The sequence below is a fragment of the Chiloscyllium plagiosum genome, unplaced genomic scaffold (genome assembly GCF_037043375.1).
Source record: "Chiloscyllium plagiosum isolate Xiang-an unplaced genomic scaffold, Cpla_swu_hap1 HiC_scaffold_3, whole genome shotgun sequence".
Taxonomy (NCBI): Eukaryota; Metazoa; Chordata; class Chondrichthyes; order Orectolobiformes; family Hemiscylliidae; genus Chiloscyllium; species Chiloscyllium plagiosum.
The window spans coordinates 138,029,798-138,050,543 of NW_028270141.1; the positions used below are offsets into that span (position 1 = coordinate 138,029,798).

The 20,746-nt window shown below is 42.3% G+C and overlaps 1 protein-coding gene across 3 annotated transcripts in view; it reads left to right on the forward strand.

Moving 5' to 3' along the window:
* nphp1 (nephronophthisis 1) overlaps positions 1–20,746 on the forward strand; it is a 151,975-nt gene that overhangs the window by 73,373 nt on the left and 57,856 nt on the right. For all 3 annotated transcript variants that reach the window (XR_015754656.1, XM_087983826.1, XM_087983828.1), the window contains exon 10: positions 14,795–14,889. Coding sequence is in view for 2 of the 3 variants with exons in the window: in XM_087983826.1 (XP_087839952.1) it covers positions 14,795–14,889 (95 nt within the window). In the remaining variant the exon portion in view is untranslated. The remainder of the gene's footprint in view (positions 1–14,794; positions 14,890–20,746) is intronic.

Genomic DNA, 20,746 nt, shown 5'->3' on the forward strand with positions numbered 1-20,746 from the left:
CCTGGACACTTTGTTCCAGGAGGCAGTCACACCTGGTAGATTAAGTAATTCAAATTCAGTTAGTGATCAGGGACAACAGGGTGTGATTGCAAGTGAGGCAGGCAGGAGTTCGTTGAATGTATCTATGATAGTTTTCTTGAACAGCACGTAATGGAACCGACAAGGCAGCAAGCTCCCCTAGATTTGGTCCTGTGTAATGAGACAGGAATAATTAATGACCTCATAGTCAGGGATCCTCTTGGAAGGAGTGATCACAGTATGGTTGAATTTAAAATATAGCTGGATAGTGTGAAGATAAAATCCAAAACAGGGTCCTGTGCTTGAATAAGGGGGCCTATGATAGAATGAGGGAGGACCTGGCTAAAGTAGACTGGAAACAGAGACTTTATGGTGTGACAGTTGATGAGCAGTGGAGGATCTTCAAAGAAACTTTTCAAAGTGCTCAGCAAAAGTATATTCCAGAGAGAAGGAAAGTCTGTAAGAGGAGGAGTAATCTGCCATGAGTGTCTAAGGAAATAAGGCAGGCTATCAAAGTGAAAGAGAAGGCATACAAAGTGGCCAAAAACAGCAGGAATCTAGAGGATTAGGAAAACTTTAAAGGTCAACAGAAAGCCACAAAAAGAGCTATAAAGAAAAGTAGGATAGAGTATGAGGAAAAAACTAGCACAGAATATAAAGACAGATAGCAAATGTTTCTGTAATTATATAAAATGAAGAAGAGTGGCTAAAATAAATGTTGGTCCTCTAGAGGATAAGAAGGGGCAGTTAGTTGTGGGATATGATGAAGTGGCTGAGGCATTGAACAGGTACTTTGCATCGGTCTTCACATCGGAGGATACTAATAACATGCCAGTAAGTGATGAAGAGATGAAGGTAGGTGAGGACCTGGCAACAATTATGATGATGGAAGAGTTAGTGTTGGTTAAACTAATGGAGCTAAAGATAGATAAGTCTCCTGGCCCTGATGGAATGCATCCCAGGGTACTAAAAGTGATGCCGGGAGGAGTAGCAGGTGGACTGGTTGTAATTTTCCAAAATTTGATGGACTTTGGGCCAGACCAAGCAGATTGGAAAATAGCAAATGTGACACCATTGTTTAAAAAGGGACGTAGACAAAAGATGGGGAGTTATTTGCCAGTGAGCTTAACCTCGGAAGTGGAGAAGATGCTTGAGTCTCTTATCAAGGAAGATATATCAGGGCATCTCAAAAGAAATTATCGTTTTGTACAGAAGCAGCATGGGTTCATGAAAGGCAGGTCATGCTTCACAAATCTTTTAGAATTCTATGAAGACTTTTCAAGCAAGGTAGATGATGGATACCCAGTGGATGTGGTGTACCGAGATTTCCAAAAGGCCTTTGACAAGGTGCCACACATGAGGCTGCTGCATAACATAAGGATGCATGGTGTTAAGGGGTAGAGTATTAGTGTGGATAGAGGATTGGTTGACTGACAGAAAGCAAAGAGTGGGGATAAATATGTGCTATTCTGGCTTGCAATCAGTGACTAGTGGTGTGCCTTAGGGATCGGTGTTGGCATCATAATTAATTACAATTGATATAGATGATTTGGAGTTGGGGACCACATGTATGGTGTCAAATTTGCTGATGACACTAAGATGAGTGGCAGAGCAAAGTATGTAGAGGACTGTGAAACTTTGCAGAGGAACATAGATTCATTGAGTGAGTGGGCAAAGGTCTGGCAGAAGGAATAGAGTGTTAGTGAATGTGAAGTTATACATTTTGGTCAGAGTAACAGCAAAATAGATTATTACTTGAATGGTAAAAAGTTGCAGAATGTTGATTTGCAAGGGACCTGGGTGTCCTTATGCATGAATCACAGAAGGTTGGTCTGCAGTTACTACAAGTAATTAGGAAGGCAAATGGAATTTTGCCCTTCATTGTTAAAGGGGTTGAGTTTAAAAGCAAAGAAGTATTGTTACAGCTGTACAAGGTGCTGGTGAGGCCACATCTGGAGTACTATGAGCAGATTTGGTCTCCTTACTCAAGAAAGGATATACTGGTGCTGGAGGGGGTGCAGAGGAGGTTCACTAGGTTGATTCCAGAGTTGAGGGGGTTGGCTTATGAAAAGAGGCTGAGTAGATTGGGATTATATTCATTGGAATTCAGAAGAATGAGGGGGGATCTTATAGAAACATATAAAATTATGAAGGGAATTGATAAACTAGAAATAGATAGGATGTTTCCACTGCTAGGTAAAACTAGGCCAAGAGGGCATGATCTCAAGATTAGAGGAAGCAGGTTTAGAACTGAACTGAGAAGGAACTTCTTCACCCAGAGGGTTGTTAATCTATTGAATTCCTTGCCCAGGGGAGTAGTTGACGCTACTTGAGTAATTGCTTTTAAAGCGAAGTGAATACTTTTTTTGAAAAATAAAGGAATTAAGAGATATGATGAAAATTCAGGTAAGTGGAGCTGAGTCCACGAAAAGATTGGTCATGATCTTATTTAGTGGTGGAGCAGGCTCGAAGGGCTGGGCGGCCTACTCTTGCTCCTAGTTCTTATGTTCTTATATCTGGTCATCATGGACGAGTTGGACCGAAGCGTGTTTCCATGCTTTACATCTCCACGACTCTATGACTGTACTTTTCTCTGTCCTATAGAGTTGGTGAAGATGTTGAATCTATATGATATACATTTTCTTAGGGATAAAATGAACATAGAGGAGATAACAAATTAGCCAATTTGGCACACTCAGAGAAAGAAACTAGTTTATTTTTTATTCAGTCACAAGACATGGCTGTCACTGGCTGATCGGCATTTGGTGTCCATCTCTAGATGCCCTTCAGAGGAGTGGCTTGCTCAAAGAGCGGTTGAAAGCCAGCCACATAGCTGATCTAGGCAACGTGTGACTCCAGACCCACAGCAAAGGATGGCAGATTAACTTCCCTAAAAGACCTTAGTGAGCTAGATAGGCTTTTCCCAACAATCAGCAATGGTTTCACGGTCATAAGTAGATTCTGTGACAATGCTGCTCCTTCAACAAGGTTAGGTTGTCCTTGAGTTATTTTTTAATAATGCGTTACAGAGGGGCTGTAAACGCCTAAATTCCAAAATGTCTGAGTTTATCTACTTGAAGCTTTTAAGTTTTAAACAAATACTTGTACAGTGAAAAGGAAGTGGCCAGTTCTCCCAGCTCAGCTCTACTCTGGTTTGGTTTGGTTTGATTTTCGCAAGCAGTCGGTTTTTTTGAGGCTGCTGGTTAGTTGCTAGCTAGGAATCCAAAAGAAACAGCTACATGGAAGAAGGTGTTCCATGCTGAATCTCTCTGGCATCTCTTTCTCTCTCCTGTGACACCCTGTGTTTGATTTTATCTTTTTTTGCCAGGGCTGTTTATGGGGATTGTTGCAGGAAATTGGAACAGCATCATTAAGTTGCGATAGAGTTGATTGCGTTTTTTTTTTACAGATATTTTATTGGAAATTTAACATTTTTACAAGTTTACAAAAATAAACAAAACTCTCAAGTAAAAACATTGATATACAATTAAATCTTAAATAAATAATAATCAAAATTTAACAAAAGAAAAATACCGAGAAAAAAAACCCCAAAACTCAACTAACTACTAATCTAACCTACAACTAACCAGAGTGTATAATTAAGTCTCTTACATTATTCAAATAAGAGAAAGAAAAAAACCCAATGGATAACACAGAAATTGGGTAGTGAGGTACTTGCCCGGAATGTGTTAACATCAAATGTAACAAAACCCGTATTCATGCGGGATTCCTCTCCCATGGGGCCCCGGACCAGCCAAGTTCGCAATCTCAATTAAATAACAGCCCTTGTTAGGATAGCCGAAATATCTGTATTTATATAATTCAAGAAGGGCTGCCATATTTTATGAAATAATTCGGTCTTTCTGTGCACCATATTTGTAAGGAAGTCAAGGGGAATACATTCCATATTTAATCTGTGCCAGTTTGAAGGTCCAGGGGGGCCCTCAGCCGCCCAATTTACCAAAATATTTTTCCATGCACAGAAAGAAAGAATAGAAAATAATCTCTTCCCATGCATGTCCAGGGAGGGTAAGTTCAAAAAGCCCAAAAGGAGAGATACAGGGTCCACTTTAATTTCCGTTCCTAAAATTTCTGTCAGGGTACTTGCTACTTTAGTCCAGTATCTACGGATCTTATGACAGGTCCATAGGCACTGTACAAGAGTGCCCACCCCTATTTTACATTTGGGACACATTGGAGATGCTCCTGCCTTAAATTTTGCCAATCGATCCAGTGCTATATGGGCCCTATGAAGTATCTTTAGCTGGATAGCCTGAGTTCTGTTGCAGATGGTGATTCTTCTGGCATTTTCCCAAATGTCATTCCACGTTTCTATAGAGATTTCTAGTCCCAAATCCTGATCCCATGTTTTAAGCAGATTGTCCATATCTCCTGATACTTTATCATGTAGTAAATGATAAATAGTACTGACGGAAGATACCCCCATTGGTCGTAGCACTCTACAATCTCTATCTGATTTATAAAGACTATCTAGTAACGTAGGTAAAAACAATGACTACAGATGCTGGAAAGCAGATTCTGGATTAGTGGTGCTGGAAGAGCACAGCAGTTCAGGCAGCATCCAAGGAGCAGCGAAATCGACGTTTCGGGCAAAAGCCCTTCATCAGGAATAAAGGCCGAGAGCCTGAAGCGTGGTGAGATAAGCTAGACGAGGGTGGGGGTGGGGAGAAAGTAGCATAGAGTACAATAGGTGAGTGGGGGAGGGAATGACGGTGATAGGTCAGGGAGGAGAGGGTGGAGTGGATAGGTGGAAAAGGAGATAGGCAGGTAGGACAAGTCCGGACAAGTCATGGGGACAGTGCTGAGCTGGAAGTTTAGAACTAGGGTGAGGTGGGGGAAGAGGAAATGAGGAAACTGTTGAAGCCCACATTGATGCTCTGGGGTTGAAGTGTTCCAAGGCGGAAGATGAGGCGTTCTTCCTCCAGGCGTCTGGTGGTGAGGGAGCGGCGGTGAAGATGGCCCAGGACGTCCATGTCCTCGGCAGAGTGGGAGGGGGTGTTGAAATGTTGGGCCACAGGGCGGTTTGGTTGATTAGTGTGGGTGTCCTGGAGATGTTCCCTAAAGCGCTCTGCTAGGAGGCGCCCAGTCTCCCCAATGTAGAGGAGACTGCATCGGGAGCAACGGATACAATAAATGATATTAGTGGATGTGCAGGTAAAACTTTGATGGATTTGGAAGGTTCCTTTAGGGCCTTGGATAGAGGTGAGGGAGGAGATGTGGCCGCAGGTTTTACAGTTCCTGCAGTGGTAGGGAAAGGTGCCAGGATGGGAGGGTGGGTTGTAGGGGGGCATGGACCTGACCAGGTAGTCACGGAGGTAATGGTCTTTGCGGAAGGCGGAAAGGGGTGGGGAGGGAAATATATCCCTGGTGGTGGGGTCTTTTTGGAGGTGGCGGAAATGTCGGCGGATGATTTGGTTTATGCGAAGGTTGGGAGGGTGGAAGGTGAGCACCAGGGGCTTTCTGTCCTTGTTACGGTTGGAGGGGTGGGGTCTGAGGGCGGAGGTGCGGGATGTGGACGAGATGTGTTGGAGGGAATCTTTAACCACGCGGGAAGGGAAATTGCGGTCTCTAAAGAAGGAGGCCATCTGGTGTGTTCTGTGATGGAACTGGTCCTCCTGGGAGCAGATACGGTGGAGGCGGAGGAATTGGAATACGGGATGGCATTTTTGGAAGAGGTAGGGTGGGAAGAGGTGTAATCCAGGTAGCTGTGGGAGTCGGTGGGTTTGTAAAAAATGTCAGTGTCAAGTTGGTTGTCATTAATGGAGATGGAGAGGTCCAGGAAGGGGAGGGAGGTGTCAGAGATGGTCCAGGTAAATTTAAGGTCAGGGTGGAATGTGTTAGTGAAGTTGATGAATTGCTCAACCTTTTCGCGGGAGCACGAGGTGGCGCCAATGCAGTCATCAATGTAGCGGAGGAAGAGGTGGGGAGTGGTGCCGGTGTAATTACGGAAGATCAACTGTTCTACGTAGCCAACAATGTAGTCAACTCTATGCTACTTTCTCCCCACCCCCACCCTCCTCTAGCTTATTTCTCCACGCTTCAGGCTCTCTGCCTTTATTCCTGATGAAGGGCTTTTGCCCGAAATGTCGATATCTAGTAACGTAGTCTTCTTCTGTATATAATCTCGAATTTGGAAGCATCGAAAGAGGTCTCCATTGGGTAATCCGAATTTCTGACGCAGCTGTTCAAAATACATCCGGACTCCTTCTTTAAATAGGTCCCCTAAACATGAGATACCCCTGGATCTCCAGAGTTTAAAAGTGGCATTTGTAAGCCCAGGTTGAAATCCCCATGCCCCCACTATCTGAGCATAGGGGGATGTTTTATGTGAGTTGCCCTCATTTTGCCGCATTATATTCCAAGCTTTAATTGTGTTTAGTATTGTAGAGTTTTTACAGTGATCTGTAATGATTTTCCTTTTGTCTGAAAATAAAAGGTTAATTATTGGTCATTTTACTTGAGAAGCCTCAATGTCCAGCCAGATTGATTGCGGATCAGACAAGACCAATCAGCTATGTAACTTAATAGGGAACTTAACTGATATTTCCTAAAATCTGGGAAGTCCAATCCTCCCCTTGCCTGTGGAAGCTGTAGCTTCTTCAGCTTAATGAAGGGCCGTCTATGATTCCAGATAAAGGAATCCAACCAGCCATATAATTTACGTAATACCAGCCTCGGCAGCATCACTGGAAGCATTCTCTTAGGGTATAGGAGACGGGGCAGGACATTCATTTCAATTAGTGCTATTCTACCTAGCCAGGAAATCGGAAGGTCTCCCCATCGCTGGAGGTCCTGCCTTATCCTTTCCAGTAAATGCACAAAGTTATCCTTGTATAACTGACCAAATACTGGGGCAATAAAAATGCCTAAATATAAGAAACCTCCCCAGGGACCACCGAAAGGGAAAGTGGGATCCGTCCACTAAGTGGGGTATCATAGCAAGGCCACCCATTGGCATAGCCTCCGATGTTGAGAAATTAATTTTATAGCCTGAGAATGTGCTAAATGTATTAATAACTTGGATTAAGCGAGGCACGGACTTCAGAGAATTACTGAGGAATAGAAGAACATCATCTGCATAAAGGGTAATTTTATGTTTACCTCGGGGTCGTTATATTAGGATCAGCCCGTATAGCTTCTGCTAGTGCTTCATTTATTAGCGTAAATAACAATGGCGAGAGAGGACATCCCTGACGGCAGCCCCTATCCACACTGAAGCTATCCAAACCTAATCCATTGGTAACCACAACTGCTTTGGGATCACTATACAATGTTGAGACCCATTGGTAAACACCTTTCCAACGCCAAACCTTTCCAATGTGTAAAACAAATATGACCATTCAACCCTATCGAATGCCTTTTCCGCGTCTAATGAGACTACTACTCCTGGTATCTTTCCCTGATGGCAGGCTTGAATCATATTCAAAACCCTTCTAATATTTTTGGACGATCTACGGCCTTTAATAAACCCCGTCTGATCCTCCTTTATGATATATGGCAATACCCTTTCTAGTCTCAATGCTAACGTTTTAGAAAGGATTTTAAAATCTACATTTAGCAAGGATATTGGTCTGTATGACGCGCAATCTTCTGGGTCCTTTCCTATTTTAAGGATAAGAGAGATATTTGCCCCTTTCAATGAAGGCGGGAGACAGCCATGACTGTATGCGTAGTTATACATGTCCATAAGTGGACCAGCCAAAATTCCTGTAAATTCTTTATAGAATTCAGCTTGAAAGCCATCTGGGCCAGGTGTCTTACCGCTCTGAAGTTGCCTGATTGAATCAAGTATTTCTTGGACTGTTAGGGGAGTTAGGTCCAGAAAGGTCAAATTTTTAAAAAATGATTGCATCCTCCTAGTCCTGTCTTCACAATCCTGCGATTTATATAAATCAGAATAAAATTTTCTAAAGATTGCATTAATCCTTTTATGATCATGAGTCAAAATACCCATACTTTCCTTGATAGACGTGATAGTTTTTGAGGGACCTTTTTTTTTCTTTGCAAGAAATGCTAAGTATCTACCCGGTTTGTCGCCAATTTCATATAACCCTTGTTTTGCAAATAATATTTCCATCTTAGCCGTTTGGGTAAGCGTGGTGTTTAGAGCTGTCCTAAGGGCCGTAATCCTTTGCAATTTGATAACAGAAGGTCTATCAGCGTATGCTGTTTCAGCTGCTTTTAAGCGAGCTTCGAGCAGACGCTGTTATTCTCCCTTTAATTTTTTCTGGGTCGCTGAGTATGAGAAAGCGTAAGCTTTGATGGCCTCCCACATCATTGATGGGTTGCTAGCCGTACATAAATTAATTTCTAAAAAAGTTTTAAATTCTTGAGAGAAGTACTTTACAAATTTACTATCTTTCATCAGGAAGGGGTCCATACGCCAATGCTGAGGGGATGTCCCATTGTTCCTCGCCTTAATTTCCATATATACAGCAGCGTGATCGGAAATTGCTATACTACCTATTTTACAGGATGATATGGAATTTAAAAAAATGGAGGGGGCAAAAGACATACCAATTCTGGTATGACATTTATGTGGATTGGAGTAAAAAGAAAAATCTCTGCCCTGTGGATGAAGACATCTCCATACATCTACTAATCCTAATTCTTTGTTCAGATCCACCAATTGTCCAGATCTGGGAGATACTCCTGCAGTACTCTTGGGAATCCTATCTATTTCCGGATCCATAATACAATTAAAGTCTCCCCCTATAATTGTATGACGGGCAGCAAGAGCCATCAATTTTGAGAAGGCTTCCGTTATAAATTTAAAAGGATGTGCCGGGGGGGCAATACAAATTTAAAATCCCATATTTCTCTCCATTTATAAGGGCTTTAATCAGAATATATCGCCAGATTCGTCTTTTATCTGATTTAGGATTTTAAGAGGGAAATTCTTCCGAATAAGAATAACAATTCCCCTGCTTTTTGAGCTAAAAGAAGAAAAAAAGACCTGATCAAATCCACCCTGTCGTAATTTCAAGTGTTCTTTATCCAACAAGTGTGTCTCCTCTAGGAGAGCTATATCAACCCTTTTTTTCTTGAGATTTGATAATATTTTCTTCCTTTTGATTGGCGAATTACTCCCCTTGACATTCCAGGTGCACCACTTACCCGACTGATCAACCATAATCGTCTGGGCAAATCCGAGACCCCTCGGGAGGGGAAACCCTATCCAGAACATCCCGAGCATAGAGCATATAAAATTCACAAATATAAAGGCTCTCTAATACACTCACAACAGTATAATAAAAAACTATTTCTAAATTTAAAAAAGCGTATTTAAATGGAGATTTTCCCCCTTGTTCTCAGGGGGTATCACTTCCTTTCCAAAGTTCCATCGTATCCTCTCCCAACCAGTGCCCCACCCTTGACCCAGGTGCTCCTCAATAGGATGAGGAAAATCCAAATATACTACAGAGCTAGAGTTAACAGTGAGCACCCTACCCCCATCCCCCCCCCACCCACACCAACACCTGGATATATTTGATAATGTTAATACCATGTATAAACATATATAACTATAAAATTACAACCTCAACAAGTAATAATTAAATATAATAATACAAAATAACAAGGGAAAACAACTCCGCTCCTAGAGACAGAGGTAAAATAGAATAAGGTAACCACCTCCCCCCACCAACATTAACTAGACCCTCCCGGCCTATATATATATATATATATATAGAATAATAAAAAAAACCAAGGGGGGGGGGAGAAAATTGTTAAGTAGAGAACAAATAAATAAATCCTTCTCCTCACCCCCCAAGATAATATTAAACAGTAAGGTAAACAAAAAAAAGGGGGGGATATAAACCAGAGTGGGGGCAAGGCAAACCAACATCAATTATCTCTTACAATTTATCTAAGAGAGTCCAAACATTTCTTAGCCTTTTCCGGCGATCCGAAGTTATGCACGGATCCTTCATGGTTAAAGCGTAGCGTAGCTGGGTAGCATAAGGAGTACTGAATATTTAAGTCCCTTAAACACTTCTTCGCCTCATCGAATGCCTTCTTCTTTCGGACCAGAGCTGGAGAAAAGTCCTGGAATAACATGATCTTGTATCCTTTATAGATCATGGTTTGGGGATCTTTTCCAAGATTTCTAGAGGCTTCTAGGAGTATCTGTCTCTCCTTATAGCTCTGCAGCCGGAACAGGATCGGGCGGGGGCGCTGGTTTGAGCCGGGCCCGCGCACTGCAACCCGGTCGGCCCATTCTACCCTTAGCTGGCATGATCCAGCCTCCAGATTTAACAGCTGTGGAAGCCACTGTTCAAGGAACACTGTAAGATTGCCTTCCTCTTCACGTTCGGGAAGGCCCAGCAAATGAATATTTTTTCAACGACCTCGATTGCGCTGTAGTTTCGGAGGTCGCGGCCTTTAGCTTCGCCCCTCCGACTCGGCACTCGATTTCCTTAATGTCTCAGTCGATCTTCGCATCCAGTTTGGAGATGATTTCCACGAGGCTCGCCACTGTAGGTAAGTCCCCCGGGGCGGTTGCGGATGCCTCTGCTGCAGCTGGAGAGGGTAGGGGAGGGGTTCCTGCTTGCTGAGAGCTGCGGGCTCCCTTCCCTTTAGTGATTTTTACTGAAGATTAAATTGTTTAAATTCAATACTAAGCAGCTATTTTAAATGATTTGGTGAGTGTGGTGGGAGTGGGTAACCCACTTTGCCCAAGTCTTGGGACGAGCACTGTCGACTCAGACTTGCAGGGTCACCGTCATCTTGGATTCCCCCCCCGATTGTGTTTTTAGAAAGTTCAGTTACTCTATATTCGGTCTCTCTTGTTTGTATTTCATTCGGTAATCTTGCAGATAAATTCTGGTTAGGCCAGCTGCATCACTCCTGGAAAATCCAATTTACACCTGCTTAAAACAACTGGAAAAGTTAGGGTCTGGGCTACTTTCTTGAAATATTTTGAAGGGGGGTTGGCCTGGTCCATAACAATTCTTCATTCAGATTTTTAAAAGATGGAATTCAAATTCCACCGTCTGCTGAGGTGGGATTTGAATTTGGTTCCCCAGTAAATTAGCTGCGTTTCTAGATTACTTGTCTCGCGATAACACCACAAAGCCACTGCCTCTCCAAATGAGGTGAAGCATCCTTTCGTCATTTACCCTGTCAAGCTTCTTAAGAATCCTATATATTTCAATGCGATCACCACTCGTTCTTCTAAACTAAAGTGAATAGAGTCTCAAACTGTTTAGCTTTTGTTCAGAAGAAAATCCCTGCATCCCAAGGATCATCCTAGAGAACTTTTTGTGAACGGCCTCCAAGGAAATAATATCTTTCCTTCAATAAAGAGACCAAAGCTCCTCTCAGTCATCATCATCATTGGTGGTCCCTCGCAGACGAGGATGACTCTTCCACTGTCGGGATGAGTCTGTAGGTGGCTGTACATTCTCTGAGTAACAAAATTATAGTTTTTCGAGGAAGTCTCAATCAGTATAGATGGAGAAGAGCTAGTAAGTGTTGTATTTGGACTTCCAGAAGGTGTTGGGGTGAATCTGTAGGTGAAGTACATCCTCTGAGATTGCACATTGCATCATCTGCGTACTGCAGCTCAGTGACACTGGCTGGGGTGACTTTGGTTTTGGCTTGAAGATGGCAGTGGTGATGGTTGAATAATTTCCTGTTGGTTCTGTGAGTTAGTTCCACTCCATTGGGGAGCTTGTTGATGGTGAGGTGAAGCATTGCAGCGAGATAGGTTGAGAACAGTATTGGGGCGATGATGCAGCACAGCCTGACACCATCCGAAAGGGAAGCAAGTGGGTGATGGAGTCATTTGTCATTACCATATATCTTGTACAGTTACATTAAGAGTTCCCTCTCTTCCAACATTCCATTTGCTTTCCTGATCATCTACGGCGCCTGTGTGCTAGCTTTCTGTATTTCATGCACAAGTACCTTCAAGTCTGTTCATGTTGCAGCTTTTTGCAGTTTTTCTCCATTGAAATAACTTTACTTTTATTTTGTTCTCCTTTCCAAAATGAACAGCTTTACAGTTTCTCATGTTATACTCCATTTGCCAACATGTTGCACTTACTTAACCTATCAGTAAACTGTATCCCTCTTGCAATTTGCTTTTCTGTTCATTTTTGTGTTGTCTGTAAATTTGGCTGTGATGCATTTGCTTTCTTCCTCCAAGTCATTAATATATATATTGCGAATACTTTTGGTCCTACTACTGATCCCTGAGGAACACCACTATTTGCAGGTTGCTAACCTGGAAAAGAACCCCTTCTCCACACTCATTGTGTTCTGCCCAGTAACCAATTAGTTATCGATGACAGTATACCACCTCCATCAGCATGGGCTGTTAATATTTAACCTTTTGTGAGATACTTTGTTCCAGTATCCTTCTGGAAGTCCAAATACAACACTTACTAGCTCTTCTCTATCTATACTGGTTGAGACTTCCTTGAAAAACTGTAATGAGTTAGTCAGACACAACTTCCCTTTCATGAAGCCATGCTGACTCGACTTGATAAGATTATGACTTTTCAAATGTGTTGCTGTTACTTCCTTAATAAGTGTTTCCAGTATTTTTCCAAGAGTAGGTGTTAGGCTAATCAGCTTATAGTTACCCCACTTTTTGCCTCCCTCCCTTTTTGAACTATCATATTGGCAGTTTTCCAGACCTCCAGTACTTCTCCAGAATCCAAAAAATTTAAAAATTAAACCAATGTATCCACTATCTCTGTAGCTAGCTTTGGTCAAGCAAAGACTTCATTTTAAAATTTTCTTTTTTTAAAGATTCCCCATTATCACCATACCTTTCTATCTCTGTAATCGCCTGCAACTCCATAACCAGGGGAGTAGGGATAACCCTAGTAACTATAGGCCGGTGAGTCTCACTTCTGTTGTGGGCAAAGTCTTAGAGAGAATTGTAAGGGATAGGATTTATGCACATCTGGATAGGAATAATGTGATCAAGGATAGTCAGCATGGTTTTGTGAAGGGCAGGTCGTGCCTCACAAACCTTATTGAATTCTTTGAAAAGGTGACGAAGGAGGTTGATGAGGGGAAAGCGGTAGATGTGGTATATATGGATTTTAGTAAGGCGTTTGATAAGGTTCCCCATGGTAGGCTACTGCAGAAAATACGGAGATATGGCATTGAGGGTGAGTTGGAGGTTTGGATTAGGAATTGGCTGGATGGAAGAAGACAGAGGGTAGTAGTTGATGGCAAAGTTTCTTCATGGAGTGCCGTCACTAGCGGTGTTCCGCAAGGATCTGTTTTGGGACCATTGCTGTTTGTCATTTTTATAAATGACCTGGAAGAGGGGTTAGAAGGTTGGGTGAGCAAGTTTGCAGATGATACGAAAGTCGGAGGAGTTGTTGACAGTGAGGAAGGATGTGGCAGGTTACAGCAGGATATAGAGAAGCTGCAGAGCTGGGCAGAAAGGTGGCAAATGGAATTCAATGTAGCTAAATGTGAGGTGATTCACTTTGGGAAGAATAACAAAAAGATGGGGTACTGGGCTAATGGTCGGATACTTGGTAGTGTGGATGAGCAGAGGGATCTTGGTGTCCATGTACACAGATCTCTGAAAGTTGCCACCCAGGTAAATAGTGCGGTGAGGAAGGCATATGGCGTACTGGCTTTTATTGGTAGAGGAATTGAGTTCCGGAGTCCTGAGGTCATGATGCAGTTGTATAAAACTCTGGTGCGGCCGCATCTGGAATATTGTGTGCAGTTTTGGTCGCCATACTATAGGAAGGATGTGGAGGCACTGGAACGGGTGCAGAGGAGGTTTACCAGGATGTTGCCTGGTATGGAAGGAAGATCGTATGAGGATAGACTGAGACACTTGGGGCTATTTTCATTAGAGAAAAGAAGGTTTAGGGGTGACTTGATTGAGGTGTACAAGATGATTAGGGGGTTAGATAGGGTTGACAGTGTGAACCTTTTCCCGCGTATGGAGTCGGGTATTACAAGGGGGCATAGCTTTAAATTAAGGGGGGGTAGATATAGGACTGATGTTAGGGGTAGGTTCTTCACTCAGCGAGTCGTAAGTTCATGGAATGCCCTGCCAGCAGCAGTGGTGGACTCTCCCTCTTTATGGGCATTTAAGCGGGCATTGGATAGGTATATGGAGGATAGTGGGTTAGTATAGGTTAGGTGGGCTTGGATCGGCGCAACATCGAGGGCCAAAGGGCCTGTACTGCGCTGTATTGTTCTATGTTCTATGTTCTAACCATCCCTATACTTATTTATTCTGACCTCTTGAGCATCCCCAGTTTTGATTCTTCTGCCATTGATGGCAGTACTTTCAATTGCTTTGGCCACAAAGTTAAGGATTTCCTTCCAACAGCTCTCAGCATTTCAACCTCATTTTCCTCCTTTAAGATACTCCTTAGAACCTATGACTGACCAAGCATTTGGTCATATGACCTCATATTTTGGTGGCTTGTTGATGCATTTAGTCCCTGTGAAGTGCCTTCGGGCATTGTATTCTGTTGAAACCACTGTATAAATTGGTTCATAACCGGGTTTGAACTAGCTATAGCACTTCTGTGATGTTCTGCTTGTTTTCCAAATTCATTAGCTTTCCAAGGCTTTTTTTTTAAAGGAGGAACGTAGATCCAGCTCCCCATCATGCTGGCAGCAAACCTTTGGTGTGCTGCTGTTCCTATCAATTTTGTTTTGTTTTCAAGAGTTTTCGATCTGGTGTCTTGTAGACTGACTGTATTCCTGGATTATCTCCACTATCGTTGAAATGGCTTGATTTTGCATTTTTCCTTCACAGGAAATGAATTCCATATGAGTTACTATTTGCAGCCTAAGTTAACACAGTCCAAATTATGCTTTAAAGACCTTCACTGGGACAGAGTACATGGTGGTGTGAGTAATGTGTATTTTATTATTCATTCATATACCATTGCCATATGGAATGTTATTCAGAAGTATATAAACTTATAAAGATAATTGATAGAGGAGGTGAATGGTCACAACCGTGCCCAATGGATTTCAATGTAAGCAAGTGTGAGGGTAACCAGTTTGGTCTGAGAAAGGATAGATCAGGGTACTTTCTGGATGTTATGAAGTTAAATACAGTGGGTGTTGAAAGAGACTTTGGGGTTCAGGTGCATATATTTTAAAAATGCCACAAATAAGTACAGAAAATTTTCAAGAAGTAAAATGGAATGCTGGCCTTTATATCTGGAGGATAAGATTACAGAAGTTATGCTGCAATTATACAAATTTGATTAGATCTCACTTCGACTACTGTGCGCAGATCTGGGCACCACACCTTAGATAAGATGTTTTGGCCTTGGAGGGAGGACAGTGTAGGTTTACAAGGATGATACCTGGACTTCACGTTATAAGGAAAAATTACACAAAATAAGCCTGTTATTTCGAGGATTTAGAAGGTAGAGGGTTGATCTGATCAAAATCTTCACAGGAAAAGACAGGATAGATAAGGATAAGAGCTAGGGGGCATGGTCTTAAAATGAGGGCCAGACCATTTAGGAGAGATGTTCGGAAGCTTGTCTCCACTCAATGAGTGCTCGAGGTTTGGACCTGTCTTCCACAAATGGCAGTTAACGCTAGACCAGCTGTTAATTTTAAATGCAAGATGAATTTCAGTTAGCAAAAGTATTAAGGGATATGGTCCAAAAGCAAGTATATAGAGTTATGCCATGGTCTCATTGAATAGTGGCACAGACTCCAGGAGCTTGATGGCCTACTCCTGTTCCGATGTCATAGCACTAAAAATGGCCATTTGGCCCTGGTGCGTTCACAGTTATATTCAAAATTATCCAATCATATCAAGTCTAATCTTGAATGTGAATGTAGATTTTGTTGTAGTTGTTAAACCTGGAAGTAAATTCCACATCCTTACAATTCTGGACAAAGAGACTTCTTGAGGTCAGCTAAGCAAATCCCAAATATGAGGTTTAGCCACCTTTAATAGATTGAATGGGTTCCATATAGTTTTATGCATTATCTGGGCTGACATGACACCAATTGTTAAAGTTCATTTGAGAATGTAACTTTTAAAAATGTTTTGCAATTTATGTATGAAAGAACTGAAACCAACACAGTCATTCTAAAAGATGAGAGACTTAACAAACAATCCAAGTCTTTTTCAATTTATAATTTCAGTTACATCACACCGTAAACAATTGCTGTAAATTCTGTGTCTTACAACCTTATACTCCACAACCACCTGATGAAGGAGCAGCGCTGCAAAAGCTGGTGCTTCCAAATAAACCTGTTGGACTATAACCTGGTGTTGTGTGATTTTTAGCTTCCTTTTTCATTGCTGTGTGTAATTCTGATGGAGTAGGATATAATTTCTTCCATCGGCAAAAGTGAGGACTGCAGATGCTGGAAACCAGAGTTTAGATCAGAGTGGTACTGGAAAAGCACAGCAGGTCAGGCAGCATCCGAGGAGCAGGAAAATCAACATTTCGGGCAAAAGCCGAACATGAAATAAATTATAGTTTAGATCAGAGTGGTGCTGGAAAAGCACAGCAGGTCAGGCAGCATCCGAGGAGCAGAAAAATCGACGTTTTGGGCAAAAGCCTTTCATCAGAAATCCTAATGAAAGGCTTTTGCCCGAAACGTCGATTTTCCTGCTCCTCGGATGCTGCCTGACCTGCTGTGCTTTTCCAGCACCACTCTGATCTAAACTATAATTTATTTCGTGTTCTGTTCTGTAGCACTTCTGTGATGTTCTGCTTGTTTTCCTAATTCATTAGCTTTCTTGGGCTTTTGTTTTGAGGAGGAATGTAGATCCAGCTCCCCATCATGCTGGCAGCCTCTATAGGATGCTCAGAGATCACAGCCAAATTTGGAGATGATGGTGGGAGAGTTAGTATTCTACAGATTGTCAAGAAATTTTCTAATTGACTTGTCAGAGATGTTATACCATACTATTGAGCAGGTGGGGCTTAAACTCAGGCCTTCTGGCTCAGAAGTAGGGATACTACTAACTCAGCAGTAGGGATACTACTACTACCCACAAAAACTCTTTTTAATCAGTCTGTTCAGACGTGTTACGACATACCTCTGGTGCCATGGGATTTGAACCCAAGTCTCAAGGCCAGAGGTAGGGACACTATTACTGCCACAGAAAAGTTTGCAGATTCTCAACTAGAACAACCTTCAATTCACTTTGGACAGTGGCAACTGAAACTGTCTTCTATTGGAATAGTTTAGATACGTTCCCACAAGGAAAAATGATGGTGCCAAAACTAAAGTCTTCTGTTTATCATGCAGCATCAGAGCAAGATAAAATAGAAAAATATAGTTATTACCATTTCAAAGAAAGTGATACTTTAGGAAGCTTAGAGGAATATAGAAAGTACCGAGTCATAGAATAATACAGCATGGAAACAGACCCTTCGCTCCAACTCGTCCATGCTGACTAGACATCCCAAACTGTTCTTGTCCATTTGCCAGCATTTGGCCCCTATCCCTCTAAACCTTTCCTATTCAAGCCCATCCAGATGGCTTTTAAATGTTGTAATTGTACCTAGCTCCTCCACCACCTCTGGCAACTCATTCCATATGCCTTCTTAATGGCCCGACCAACTCGTTTTGCCACCTTCAGGGATCAGTGGGCAAGTACCCTAAGATCCTTTTGTTTCTCTGAGCTTCCTAGTGTTTTGTCCTTCATTGAATACTTCTTTCTCCTTCCAAAGTCCTCACATTTATCAGGGTCCATTTGACCAATCCAGTTGTAACTTCCTGTCACCGAACACGCTTCTCCTCTCTGTCAACCAGCTGGTCAATGTTTATGTCATCCGTAAACTTAATTATCATCCTCCCAGATTCTCATCTACATGATTTATGAATATCACAAACAATAAGGGAACCAACATCGATCCCTGTGGCATGCCACTGCACATCAGGCTGCATTCATAGGTTTCTACCACCACCTTCTGTCTCCTATCACTATGCCAATTTTAAATCCATCTTGCCATGTTACCCTGGATCCCATGAACATTTACCTTCTTTAACAATTTCCCATGTGAGACCTTGGCAAACTACATAAGCTGCTCTACCTTCAGCCAAATGCTTGGTCATCTCAAAAAATTCCACTGGATCTGTTAGGCATGAGCTCACTGTTACAAAGACACGTTTACTATCCCCAATCACCAGTGTTTTCTTATGCCTTCCTCTCTGCTCTCCAAATTGTTTTCCTGAGATATTCCTGCACTTCCTATTCTCCTTCGCACCTCTATTGTTTTGCTCCCTTTGGATCTATTATATGTCTCCCATTTCCTTTTTATATAGTCTGAGATATCCATGGTTCTCTGGGCTTGTTGCTCCTACGTTTCACCCTGAGGGGAACATGTTAGGTTTGTACTCCCCTATTAAGTTTGTGAAAGCCTTCCACTTTCTCTGCTGTAGATTTACTGTCATGTAACATATTCCCAGTCTATTTTAACCAGAGCCTGCCTTATTTTAACAAAATCTGTCTTACCTCAATGCAGAGTCCTTTGTTGCATCTTTCTCTTTATCCATAGGTGTTGTAGCCACTATCACTAAAATGCTGCCCCACTGTTACCTTGAGCACCTTTATGACTTCATTCCCTAGAATTAGGTCCAGCAGTGCACAGTCGCTTGTATGGTCATCTATTTGTTGACATAGTATACTCTCTTGTATACTTTTCAAGTAATCAGATTGTTGCCCAGAATCCAGAAACTTGCTCACATCTTTAGAATATAGACAAATGGCAGGTGATTTTAATGAAAAATACTAGATTCTTAGAGGACTTGAGATGGTAGTTACAAAAAGGTTGTTAACCCTTGTAGGAGAGTCTCGAACCAGAGATTATAATCCCAGAAAAAGGAGTCACACATTTAAGACAGGGATGAGGAGGAATTTCTTCTCTCAGAGGTTTCCATTTCTGTGAAATTCTTTGCCACAGAGGGCTGTCAAGACTGAATCAATAATGTACTCAAGGCTGAGACAGACAGCGTTTAATCAGTAAGGGAATTAAGGTTATGCAAAAAAGACAGGAAAGTGGAATTTCAAGGTTATCAGATAGCCATGATCTCATTGAATAGCCTACTATTAGTCTTATCTCTTATGGTCTGAGACCATGAGACATAGAAGCAGAAATTATTGGCCCATTGAGTCTGTTCCACCATGCAATCATGGCTGATAAGTTTTTCAACCCCATTCTCCCGCTTTCTCCCTGTAACCTTTGATCCCCTTGACAATCAAGAACCTATCTCTCTCTGTCTATGTACTCAATGACCTGGCCTCCACAGCCTTATGTGGCAATAAATTCCACAGATTCACCACTCTGGCTAAAGAGGTTTCTCCTTATCTCCATTATAAAGGGTCTTCCCTTTACTCTAAGGCTGTGCCCTCCGATCCTAGTCTTTCCTACCAGTAGAAACATCTTCCCAATGTCCACTCTGTCCAGGCCGTTCAGTATTATGTAAATTTCAATTCGATGCCCCACCCCCCCATCCTTCTAAAATTCATCGAGTATAGACACAGAGTCCTCAAATGTTCCTCAGATGTTAAGCCTTTCATTCCTAGGATGTTTCTTGTGAACCTCCTCTGGACTCGCTCCAGGGCCAGTACATCCTTCCTGAGGTATGGGTCCCAAAATTGCTCAGAATACTCCAAAACTTGGTCTGACCAGGGCTACATAAAGCATTAGAAGTGCATCCTTGCTTTTCTATTCTAGTCCTCTCGAAATAAATGGCAACATTATATTTGCCTTTCTAACTACCGACTCAAACTGCAAGTTTACCTTAAGAGAATCCTGGACTAGGACTCAGAAGTCTCTTTGCACATCAGATTTCTGAATTTTCTCACTATTTAGAATTGCGTCTAATCTCACCCCTGTTGTATTTCATCTGCCACTTCTTTGTCCACTCTCCTAACCTGTCTAAATCTTTCTGCAGCCTCCCTGCCACCTTGATGCTACCTGTTCCTCCATCTGTCCTTGTAACATCTGCAAACCTAGCCAGAATGCCCTCAATTCCTTCATCTCCATCATAAATGTATGAAGTGAAAAGTTGTGGTCCAGCATTGACCCTTGTGGAGCACCACCAGTCACCAGCTTCTATTCTGAGAAAGACCCTTTTACCCCCATTCTCTGCATTCTGCCAGACAACCAGTCTTCTATCCATGGCAGTACCTTGCCTCCAATACCATGGACCCTTATCTTAATCAGCAGCCTCCTGTATGCCACCTTAACAAAGGCCTTTGAAGTCCAGGCAGGTAACATCCATTGGCTCTCCTTGGTCTAACCTGCTCATTACCTCCTCAAAGAACTTTAACACATTTGTCAGGCATGATCTCCCCTTGATAAAACCGTACTGACTTTGCCCTATTTTACCATGCACTTCAAAGTATTCAGAAATCTCATCCTTCACAATGGACTCCAAAATCTTACAAACGACCAAGGTCAGGCAAATTGGCCTGTAATTTCCCGTCTTTTGCCTTACTCCCTTCTTAAATGGAGGGTTTACAATTTCCAGTCATCAAGTCATACAGCTATACAGCACAGAACACACCCTTTGGTCCAACCTGTCCATGCCGACCAGATATCCTAACCTGATCTAGTCCCATTTGCCAGCACTTGGCCCTTCCTATTCATAACCCCTTTTAAATGCTGTAACTGTACCCCCTCCACCACTTTCTCTGGCAACTCATACCGTACACGCAACACCCTCTGCATGAAAAAGTTGCCCCCTTAGGTCACTTTTATATCTTACCCTC